This window comes from Selaginella moellendorffii, unplaced genomic scaffold (genome assembly GCF_000143415.4).
Source record: "Selaginella moellendorffii unplaced genomic scaffold, v1.0 SELMOscaffold_2, whole genome shotgun sequence".
Lineage (NCBI taxonomy): Eukaryota > Viridiplantae > Streptophyta > Lycopodiopsida > Selaginellales > Selaginellaceae > Selaginella > Selaginella moellendorffii.
Genome location: NW_003314263.1, coordinates 3,363,780 through 3,374,838, shown reverse-complemented (window position 1 = coordinate 3,374,838; position 11,059 = coordinate 3,363,780). Strand labels below are relative to the sequence as shown.

At 46.1% G+C, this 11,059-nt stretch overlaps 4 protein-coding genes across 5 annotated transcripts; 3 read left to right on the top strand and 1 right to left on the bottom strand.

Annotated features, from left to right (window-relative positions):
• Window positions 1-1,975: 1,975 nt before the first annotated feature.
• On the top strand, window positions 1,976-3,865 carry LOC9643261 (mechanosensitive ion channel protein 2, chloroplastic; the record flags this gene model as incomplete). The annotated part of the gene is made up of 12 exons (XM_024660980.1): window positions 1,976-2,038; window positions 2,110-2,172; window positions 2,229-2,371; window positions 2,420-2,543; window positions 2,607-2,698; window positions 2,756-2,869; window positions 2,935-2,995; window positions 3,053-3,202; window positions 3,265-3,375; window positions 3,440-3,607; window positions 3,661-3,774; window positions 3,827-3,865. Coding segments are annotated over exons 1-12 (1,227 nt in total), but the record flags the coding sequence as incomplete, so codon positions are not given.
• A 199-nt stretch (window positions 3,866-4,064) lies between these two features.
• LOC112340523 (nucleolin 1-like) lies at window positions 4,065-5,195 on the top strand. Its single transcript, XM_024659075.1, has 2 exons — window positions 4,065-4,217; window positions 4,263-5,195. Exons 1-2 carry the CDS (start codon window positions 4,178-4,180, stop codon window positions 5,060-5,062), a joined length of 840 nt encoding a protein of 279 aa, XP_024514843.1. The 5' UTR covers window positions 4,065-4,177; the 3' UTR covers window positions 5,063-5,195.
• A 193-nt stretch (window positions 5,196-5,388) lies between these two features.
• LOC9661377 (magnesium transporter MRS2-10) lies at window positions 5,389-7,813 on the top strand. Of its 2 annotated transcripts, XM_024659067.1 has the most exons (5): window positions 5,389-6,198; window positions 6,430-6,558; window positions 7,001-7,315; window positions 7,400-7,447; window positions 7,520-7,750. In XM_024659067.1, exons 1-5 carry the CDS (start codon window positions 5,527-5,529, stop codon window positions 7,748-7,750), a joined length of 1,395 nt encoding a protein of 464 aa, XP_024514835.1. In that variant the 5' UTR covers window positions 5,389-5,526. The 2 variants fall into 2 exon arrangements, with proteins under 2 accessions (XP_024514835.1, XP_024514826.1); XM_024659058.1 differs by having other exon boundaries at window positions 7,400-7,813.
• On the bottom strand, window positions 7,788-9,121 carry LOC9661376 (universal stress protein PHOS34). Its single transcript, XM_002962606.2, has 4 exons — window positions 8,823-9,121; window positions 8,172-8,275; window positions 7,999-8,120; window positions 7,788-7,937 (listed from the first exon to the last, which is right to left on the bottom strand). The coding sequence occupies exons 1-4, from the start codon at window positions 9,118-9,120 to the stop codon at window positions 7,865-7,867; spliced, it is 597 nt and encodes a 198-aa protein (XP_002962652.2). The 5' UTR covers window position 9,121; the 3' UTR covers window positions 7,788-7,864.
• Between the last annotated feature and the right edge of the window lie 1,938 nt (window positions 9,122-11,059).

Sequence of the window (11,059 nt, the reverse complement as noted above, 5' to 3'; positions counted from 1 at the left end):
AATTTGATGTCAAGGCACCAAATCCATTGCAAAGGTACTACACAAACTTTGGCTCAAGTCATCAACCATAAACATCGTGGAAAGATTTTTTAGTTCCAATTCATTTGTTCCTTATTGACCACATCCACAAATCACTTTGAGGCTATGGAGGTGCTTGCTGTATACCTACAATGCCAAAACAATGGCAGAGATAAAAGAATTTGAAAAGGATAAAAGTGAAAAATATATTCTCACTTGGATGTAGTGATAAGAAGCATTGATTTCAATTAAGTTTACTTTCACTTCCTCTTATCTAGATAAAAGAAGAGCCTTTGCATGATGGGTCTATATGTTTTTTAACTTTTCTATCACCAACTAAATCATAAACATCTTTTGCAGTGAACATGGTCCTTCTCATCATGCCCCAGTTTTTTTATAATGCATTGGTGAGAGCTAATTGTTAGATTGTCCTCCTGCCCTCATGAGCAATCTCAAGTGCACTTTGGATATGTTCTAATAAGGTAGCTGTAAGAACAACCACATGTTCATAGCTAACAAGGTGGTCATATAGCTGATTAAAGCAAAGAATATTCAATCCTTGTTTGTAGAAAGAATTTACAGATTGTGGCTTAGCCTCCTGCCTCAAAAGAGAAATAGAAAAGTTGTTATAGCCAAAAGCTTTGCCTCAAACACAAATCCTAGCATCCAAATAATAAAAAGAATACAAAAATGAGAACTAATTATGAATAAAAACAAAACACCACCTCCACCACCCCTTGTGCTTGTCCATGCCCTTGCGTTCGCATCTAACAATGACAAGAAACAAAGGAACACTTCAAGTTGTCTGATAGAAAACATGAAAACCCATTGGGAATTACAAAGGAAATATATGCCATTGGGAGCATCTGCCTCTCAGTATTAATCTACCCGTCAGGAAAACATTTTCCCAATAGGAGATTTACCTATTAGGTACATTCTCTCCCATCAGGAAACTTGCCATCTGAAAATCACTGTATCTGTTGGGGTATCACATTTCCATTGGAATTTCACCATATCTGTTGGGTATTCTGATGTGATACATAATTAATATTGATTTTTCATTCCTTTTCTATTACATGATGGTTATTAGCGTTAGCCATATAACAAAGTATATGCTCAAAGTATACTTTCCAAGTACACCATTCTTTTCTATTTTATCTTTTTGGATGGAGTGTGGAATGCCGACAACAATGTCATTAGTTTTATCTCGGTTACATCCATGGGGTTTGCACACCATCAACTTTTCAGCGATGAAGGTGAAAAATACATGCACAAAGCATGAATGGAGTCTCGAGATCATCCTGGTCGACCTCGTGAATTGTCTCAGCAAACTGATCAATGTCAGCTTTCTGGATCAAGTCATCAATCACGCTCATCCCACGACAACCATGGAATTCCACTCAAACCAATGTTTGCCACCTTTTTCCTTTACAAAGGCCTGATTACATGATTACTGAAACTTGGATCGAATGGTGGAGCAATGCAGCATCTTGGGTCTCAGATCTTTGGAGTTTGTGTTTCATGGAAGCCCGCTGCAAAAAATAAGCTCCATCCTTGAGAGCTTGAAGACACTGGCCATGGCCGTTTTTTGTGGGTTGGAAAAACTCCAGTTGTGAGTGCAGAGTATTGCAGGAGCCAGAGCTGTGAGAAACCAATGGTTCTTGGAACTCACAAATCATGGTAAATCCAACCGGACTGATGACAGACGAATTTTGCCGCTTGACAAGGCTGATGTTTTCCTGCCAGTCGCACAAGTATAAAGGCTAAGCCCATCTTTTAGAAAATAGAGGTTTCCAAGTTCTCAACTGATGAGATATCATATTTGCAATAATAAGCTTAATGGTTTGACTTAGAGGTAGTGAGAACGAAATAATGTCCATCATCACGAGGATTTAGGGTTTAAGCGGCATAAAAGGGCTAAACGTACTTTTTCTAAAAGAGGAAATTTAGGGTTCCATTCTTCCATGGCGCGATGAATGGAGGCCGGGGACTGGCGCTACCACGCCCCAACTCCCTCAAGGTATGGCGCGGGATTTTCCAATGCCGCTACTCCTCTCTCAGCTCGGATTCTCTTGGCGATGGATGGATTAGGGGCTGCCGCGAATTCCATCGAGAGCGCGTGGATTGGAGCTGAGCTCTTCCTTCCTTCGACGGGTAGGCTGAAGCTAGGTTTCTCGGGATTGTTTTGTGGTAATTGGCGTGCTTGGCAGGATTCTTTGTCGCTGCAAAGCGTCCAGCTCGCGAGATTGGCGAAATGCCGCGGCCTGTGCTGCTCAAGAGCAGCGATTGCGCTGGAATTGCCCAAGGAAATCGCGGTGACATCGCTGAGGATCACGCAGAGAGCGCTCACAAGGTTCTAGAAATTTTTCTTTGTGATGTTTTGGTTTAGCTTTTCTTCCAGTACGCTCGCGACGGTTGGAAAATTCCCTTGTCCAGTACAATGCGTGGCTGCTGCTGGGGTCATAGCATTTGCTCTTTGGGGACTCTTGCCTTCCATCCAACTCATTCGTCGCAATATCTTCCAGGTGGAAAGATAGAGTTCGTGAATTTTTGTTTCTTTCTAGCTGATATTGGAGTGTTTCAATCAGCGACGTGAATGGGACAAGAGTCGAACGAAGTACATACTTACGTCCTATGTCAAGCCTGTGTTATTGTGGGTTGCGATCATCGGAATATGCAGGTAGATATCTTGGTGTAACTTTTCTTTTTATGTTTTCTAGAACTTGAGATCTTGCAGGGCTCTAGACCCCGTTGTTCTTTCGTCCGAGACAAGCCAAGTTGTCAAGGAAAGATTCTTGAATTTTCTACGATCTCTTTCAACTGTCCTGACATTTGCGTTTTGCACAGCGAGGTATAAAGCTTATTTGCCTCGGATCATGGATTTCTTTCTTCTTCTTCTTTTTTTGGGTGTTTCAGGATGACTCAACAAATTCAAAGGGTCATGATGGATCGTCACAACAATGAAGACTCTCGCAATGTATGTACTGTATGCTACTTACTCTCTGTGTCATGAAAATCTGGTTAGTGATTGCAGCTTGGAATTCGTTTTATTGGCAGTGCAGTGTCCACTTCGGTGTGGGTGGCGGCTGTCTGCTTGTTTATGGAGCTCCTTGGTTTCTCGACTCAAAAATGGCTGACGGCCGGTGGATTCGGTACAGTGTTGCTGACTCTAGCAGGTCGAGAGGTTAGATTACGTTCTCCTTTCTGTTTTCTTCAAAACAAATGACAGGATTTTATGTTTTGTAGATTTTTACGAACTTTTTGTCCAGTGTTATGATCCATGCTACCCGGCCGTTTGTTGAGTACGAGTGGATACAAACTAAAATCGATGGGCAGGAAGTTTCTGGTACTGTCGAGGTTGGTTGATACGTAAATCGTGTGTTATAGCAAATGGTAATCTAATGCCTTTCGATGTTTTCAGCATGTTGGCTGGTGGTCTCCTACAGTTATCAGAGGCGAAGATCGCGAAGCTGTGCATATACCCAACCACAAGTTCACGATGAGCGTTGTCCGCAATTTAAGTCAAAAAACTCATTGGCGTGTTAAGACGTACATTGGTCTCAGTCATTTGGATGCTAGCAAGATCCACGTAAGAAAACACTTATTGATTTTCTTTCTCTAAACACTTGCTCTTCCTTTCAGGTTATCGTCGCAGACATGAGAAAAGTTCTTTCCAAGCATCCCCAAGTGGAGCACAGACGATTGCATCGAAGAGTGTTCTTTGACAACATCGACCCGTCAAACCAGTCGCTTATGGTAGGAAAACATCTTCATTTCTACTAATTCCTTTTTTTTTCTTTGAATGCAGATCATGATTTCTTGCTTCGTAAAAACTTCCCACTACGAAGATATCTCAGTGTGAAGGTTAGTATTTGTTCTGCCGCTACTTGCGTTCTTATGATTCTTCATGGCAGGAAATTATTCTTCTCAACCTGCTCAAAGTCATCAGCCATCACAATGCCCGACTTGCCACTCCCATTCGCTCTATCCAGAGGGTATACGACGAAGCAGAAACTCGCCAGTCGCCTTACAGAAACGTGTCAACGAAGATGGCAGGCCGTTGCTCCTCGTAGACGCATCCGCAGTACCAGCCGAGTCTGGGAAGGCGAAGCATGAGGCGCCAAACACTGTCGCTCCTATCGAAGTTCCGAAACAGGATATGGAAGAAGCACAGCCTTCTCCAAAGACACCTCTCGAAGGTTTGGATTCCATGGGACTTAATGCTAAAGACATGAGCTTGCTAGGTGCGGCTTTCGAAAAACCTCCAGCAAAGATCTCGGAAGTCTCGGCTGACAGTGGTGGCGAGCCAGCGACGATTAAGGCCGAGGACCAGAAAAGCAGCGAGACCGGCGAAAACACAAAGCAGCATTTAGGAAAGCAAGCGATCAAAGACAGCAGCAAGCCACCAAAGGCGTCGACATCGCCCAAGGAACCCCCAGCTTCGCCGAAACGAGAGATCAAGCTGGAGGCGAGCAACGAGAGCACAGGGAAAGCGAAAGAGTTGCAAGAGACAAAGTCAAGACCATCCGAGACAGCGAAAGATTTGAAAGTGAAGCAAAAGGAAGCTAGAGACAGGCAGCAGCACCAACAGGTGGACGATCCATGGAAAGAGACGGGGTCAGCAACAGCAACAGTAACAGGAACAGTTCCTTCTTCTTTTTCGAATCAAGCGAGCACAAGTAACAGCGAGGAACAACAGGCAAAGAAATATCCTCCAACAAAGAGCACAGTCCAGGGAAGTAACAACGAGGAACTACTGGCAAAGAAATCTCCTCCGACAACAAAGAGCACCGAGGAACTACTGGCAAAGAAATCTCCTCCAACAACAAAGAGCACAGGCCAGGGAAGTAACAACGAGGAACAACAGCTCAAGAAATCTCCTCCAGCAAACTTTGGAGAAGACAATCTAGTGCTGGGAGTAGCACTCGCTGGATCCAAACGCACGCTTTCACTGAGCGGCGATGGCGATGATAAGATCACGGGGGACTCGGACACAAGGGGCGCTATTACTGCTGCTGGATCGCCGAAAGACAAAGATCTTTAGAGCAGCAGTGAGATCCAAGGAGGAAGAACTCACAGGCATTAAATGGAGTTCTCCAAAGTTCTTGGAGGAAGAGATCAAGGAAGAAGAACTTCCACGCATTATAAATGGAGTTCCTGGAGGAAGATGGTGGCCACAGTGAGTAAACTACGCACACACAAAGATTTTTAGGATAAGTAGGTAAAAAAGGGGAAAAAACGAAGCCAGTAAACTTTTCCCTATCGAGAGGTTGCCCAAATGCGGCCATCTTCTTCTTCCTGGGCGGCGATGGCGGCGGCGATGGAGAGGCGGCGCGATAGGCCGTGGGCGATGGATCGGGCGAATTGGGTGTGAGTCCCCGGCACCGCTCGCAAATGGGTACGCTCCAAATCCAGCAATTCAATCCGCCCGGGGGTGGTAGTGCCGGCCAGGACGTTTTAGGGCGTTGATGGAAGAGCAAGAGCAAGAACAAGAGCACGCGACCAAGCATGGGCGATCATCTGAGATACAAGCTCCTCCATCGCGCGCAATCGCCCACTTCCAATCTGCCCAAGCCGCTCTTCCAGGGGATGGACGTGGTGGGATTGAAGAAGCGCGGGCAGGGCATCCGGTCGTGGATCCGGATCGACCGCGCGGGCAATTCCCAGGTGCTAGAGATGGACAAGTTCAGCATCATGAGGAGGTGTGAGCTTCCGGCTCGCGACTTGCGGCTGCTGGATCCACTCTTTGTCTATCCTTCCACGCTGCTGGGACGAGAGAAGGCCATCGTTGTCAACTTGGAGCAAATCCGGTGTATCATCACCGCGGACGAGGTGCTGCTCTTGAATTCGCTGGATCACTACGTGCTCCAGTACGTGAGCGAGCTCCAGCGGCGATTGATGCCGAGGATGACGAGCTCCTCGAGCAGTAGCAACATCGCCGGGAGATATGGTGGTGGTGGTGGGATTGGAGCGATTGGATTTGGAGGTGGTGGAGGTGGTGGAGGAGGGAGCTGGGAGTGTGGGACTGAGGATCATCCGGCCAAGCAGGAGATGAGGAGGGCGGCGCTGATGAGAGAGACGGACATGTTTAGCGGATCGTCGGCAGCGGACGATTTGCCGTTCGAGTTTCGAGCGCTCGAGGTGGCGCTGGAGTCGGCGTGCACGTATCTTGACACACAGGTAACCAAGTTCTAGTTCCTCGATTCTTGGAAGAAAACTTTGGAAGAACTTTCATGCTTTTCTTTTTTTCTTCTCTGAGATTTTTCAATATTTTTTTTTTCTCTTTTGGTGCCTTTTGCTTTTTCTGTGATACTACTACTGATTGCTTCTTTTTTCTCTTTTGTTCTTTCTCCTCTTTCCTGTGGCACGTTTTTTGCTACTCACCGGTGGTCTTTTTGCTCTTTTTGACAGGCTACAGAGCTTGAAGAGGAAGCGTATCCAGTTCTGGACGATCTAACCTCGAAGATCAGCACGCTCAACCTGGAGCGAGTTCGTAGGCTTAAGAGCAGGCTCGTGGCACTCACCAGGAGAGTCCAAAAGGTACTGCTTTTACTCCGTTTCCCCTTTGGAAGCTTTCTTTCCATTGAAACCACTAAGTCACACTCCTAGTTCTTTCATTTCTTTCCATTGAAACCACTAAGTCACACTCCTAGTTCTTTCATTTTCGTTCCAACTTCACTGGTGTTTCCTCCAGCTTCCCAAGCTCACAAACCTCATTGTTGATCTTTGCTTCTCTCTTCTCATTCTCTCCTATAAGTTTGCTGGAGTCACACCTTGTTCTTCGTTCCAACTTTACTCCATCTTCTTGAGCTTCCCGAGCTCACAAACCTCACTTGTTGATCTTTGCTTCTCTCTTCTCACACGAACTTTGGTTCTGTTCACACTCCTTGCTCTTTCATCTTCGTTCCAACTTCACTGGTGTTTGTTCGAGCCTCCCAAGCTCACAAACCTCATTGATACTTCATCTCACACGAACTTCCAGGTCCGGGACGAGATCGAGCACCTCATGGACGACGACGGTGACATGGCCGAGATGTATCTAACCGAGAAGAAGGAGCGAGCCGAGGGCTTCTTGTACTCAAACAACGTCTGTGCGTCGGTGTCGGCCCCTGTGTCTCCGGTTGGCAGCCCGCCGACCGAGAAGATCAAGAGCCTGGACAAGACGATGAGCCTGGGAAGAAACCTCTTGGTCCAGCCACCCGGCTCGGACAGTGAAACGGAGCGAGTGGAGGAGCTGGAGATGCTGCTCGAGGCCTACTTTGTTGTCATCGATGGCACGCTCAACAAGCTCACCTCGGTAAGGCGAAGGTTTCGAGTTTTTCGAGTGAAAAAAAGAAAGGCTCGTGGTGTTATCCGTGTTAATCTCGCTGGTTATACACAGCTCAAGGAGTACATTGACGACACCGAGGATTTCATCAACATCCAACTGGTACTTTCCGAGAAGTTGTCGATCCAAGGTTTTTCGGTTTTTGATCGATGGTCTTTGGTTTTGATCGTCCAGGACAATGTGAGGAACCAGCTGATCCAGTTCGAGTTGCTGCTCACGACCGCGACGTTCGTGGTGGCGATTTTTGGCGTGATTGCGGGTGTTTTCGGGATGAACATCCAGATTGACCTCTTTGACGAGCCGCGAGCTTTCAAGTGGATTCTCATCACGTCTGGCGTTGCTGGCATCGCGATCTTTCTCGCATTCGTATTATTCTTTAAGCAGCGGAGGCTGCTGTCACTGTAAAAAAAGTAAAGCCTCCGATTTGTGCAGCTGAGAGAAATAAGGAAACGAGAGAACTTGCAGATCCATACCGTATATATACACGAAAGAAAGAAAAACAAAGCCATCCACTTTGGCTCACTTTCGGACGATCAAAACCGGGCATTTCGCGTTGTGAGTACAATAGTCGCTCACACTGCCAAGAAAAGTCCTGTGTCGGTCGAGAAAGTAAAAGAGCTTTAGTGATCTTCGAGAAGAAAGTGAGAGCTCACCGTTTGATGGCTCCGTGACCGCGGCTTCCCATCACCAGCAAGTCGGCATGGATCTTTTCCACGGCGTCGCAGATACTGTCGCGAGGATCTCCAGTAGCCATCAGAAGCTCTGGGTGGTGGACCTGCGAGAAACGTGCATAAAAGACCATCTTAAACACAGAAGAGGAGCCCACATTGGCATCGCCGCAAATCCTCTTGGCTTTGTCGAGCAAGACCTTGCTTGAGTTCTCCTGGTGCTTCCTTGTGGCGGCCACCAAGTCGGGAGTGATGTAGAAGCCTACAGAACCAATGTCTTTGCGTTTCAAGCTAAAAGCCAAGGAAGAAAAGATCTACCAAAGCCAAAGCTCAAGGAATGAAAGCTAGTAGAAAAGCATAGACTGAATCCTCTAGCAGAAACCAACGAAGCTTTACCTGGTTTTAGAGCTGATGGAAGCACAGATCACAAAAAAAAACTCTATGGACTGAATCTTCTAGCAACAACCAACGAAGCTTTACCTGGTTTAAGAGCTGATGGACATGCGTGTGAAGCGCAGATCACAAAAACTCTATAGACTGGATCCTCTAACAAAAACCAACGAAGCTTTACCTGGTTTTAGAGCTGACGGAAATGCGTGTGAAGCGCAGATCACAAGGACCAAACTTTGGTGCCAAAGACAAAAGATCTAACACCCATAGCTCTAATCCCAACGAGAAAGACATCCACACTCAAGGAGCAAGGAGGAAACCATAGCAAAGAACTCAAACCATAGCTCGAAAGAGAAAAAGAAGAGGAGCAAGCCCCACATTCTCTATGGAAAAAGCTAGAACGAGAAGAAGATTAGTACCTGGGCCGCCGGGACCAACGTAGCTATGGGGCATGAACTGCGAGTGTAGCAGCACAAGCCCATCCCCGGGCTGGACGACAGTGTCGAGAGCATAGCGGAGAGCTCGGATGCTTTCTTGGCTCTCGTCGATGGCCACGATGACCTTCTTGGCCTTGCGATCGCCGCCCACATTGACGGCGCCGCTGGGATCCGCTGCCTCGTCGCTGGCGATGGCAGCGGCGGCGATCTTGACGCTCTTCTTCTTGACCGGCGGCGCCTCCGCCATCACCACCGCCTCGCTCACTTCCTCGTCGCTCATGGCGCAGATGTTTTGCCCTAGCCAAACACGTGGACTTCAACGGCTTACATTTGGCAGCATGGCATAGTGCCACGTGTTTTGTGAATATTCACTGGTATTCTTGGGCGTTGACTCTCTCTCTCTCTCTCTCTCTCTCTCTCTCTCTCTCATATCACAATGTTAATCAACTTCTGGCATACAAAAAAACGATGGACACACACAATGTCAATCAACTTTTGGCATACAAAAAAAAGATGGTGAAGTATCAGCTATCGTAGAGCGAGTTTATAACTAGTTTTGCAACTGGCAGTAAGACATGGCTCTTGTTAAGTGGTACACTTCGTCTGCCATCCCAGGTCCAGTCGCTCTCGCCATGATTTTTGAGCTCCAAAAACAGCACCATTGTACGTGGGTCGCAACCACAGTAACTCCAGCTCACCCGTGGAGTCTTTCCAACCCACAGAAAGGGTCCAAAGCCACTGTCCTTGGCTTTCTTGGGATCAAGACCCCGTTTAAGGATGGAGCTTATGTTTTTCTGCCAGCTTCCATGAAACACAAACTCCAACGATTTGAGGCTTGAGATGTTGCACTTGTTCACCGCTTGCCGCATCTCATCTGCATTACCCACCAAAGAAACTTAGCACAAAGGTTGGCAGGAAGAGCGTGAAAAGCTGGCAGACTTGTAGAGTTTACGTACCCAAGATGCTCTTGTCGTGGAGGGTGGCGTAGCATTGGAGAGCTCTCACGAACTTCTTGTAGATCTTTGTAGCCGGGGATAATTTGTTTGGATGGATTTGCGAAAAAGTAATCCCGGAATGATAAGGGAGGACAGTCGACTCCAAAAACTTGGCATCCATCAGTTTGATGAGCTCGTCCTCTACGGGCGCGAGGATTATCTTGACGCTTCTATCGTATCTTCCGAGTCTACTCTTCAGCTTCATTGTCCCGAAATTGATACTGTGCCAACCTCGTTCACCCAAATCCAATGGCATTGTGGATTGCAGTGCGCTATTCAACCACTATAAAATATGAATTGGAAAAAGAAAAGCAATCTTTGAAGAAGGAACAGTACCTCAAAATATTTGACAAGGATCTTTAGAGCAACGTCTTGCTTGTATGGCTTCCAGGCCTTGTTTTTGACTCGCCAGTAAACTCCCGGCTCCATCGGCATGGCCATTTTTGGATAGACAAAACCTAATTAGTTGTAATATTTAATCTGGAATGCACAAACTGGCGTCTGTTTCTCTAGACAGATAAGTTTTTAGCGGCAAACGAGCAATGGAAGCTTCAGCTGAATTCACAGTGTATGGAAGATCCAAGTTTAATTTGCTGGATATTTTCTTCTTAAGACACTGTTAAGATCTGCAGGTTCTATTAGAACTTCTCCACTTGGCTTTGCTGGGATCAAGGTCTTGTTTAAGAATCGAGTTCCCGTGAAACACAAACTCAGCGCGCTGAGACTCGAAATGCTACCCGTTGCTGTCTCTTCTCTTTAAGAAAATCCATCACAAAGTTGGCAGAGTTTAAAGTAAACAGCATATACCCAAACCTCGCTGAATGAATTTTGCATAGATTTCATGAGTTCAAGCTGTTTGGCAGGATTTTCTTGATGATGTGCTTAGAATAGTTTGCCTTACAGAAACGTGTAAGATGGCAGATCGTGGAGGCCTTGGCAGAGGGAAGAGTTAGGCATGCTCGAGCTTGTGTTTCAAGGGAGCGGGATTGAGAACATCTACCTTGAGCCAAGTGGTAATGGGTGAGCTCTGGATACAAGTGAAGTTTACAGAGGGTTTGGAAGAACTTAGTAATTAGTAACTAAAAAATGTTACTAATGTTTTATATGTTAAAATTATATTTTAATTTTTTCTAAAACCGCTTGGCTTGTTTAATCTGATTTATTAATCCAATTAATCAAATGGAAGTATATAATTATAAACATGTTTATAATTTATAAACATTT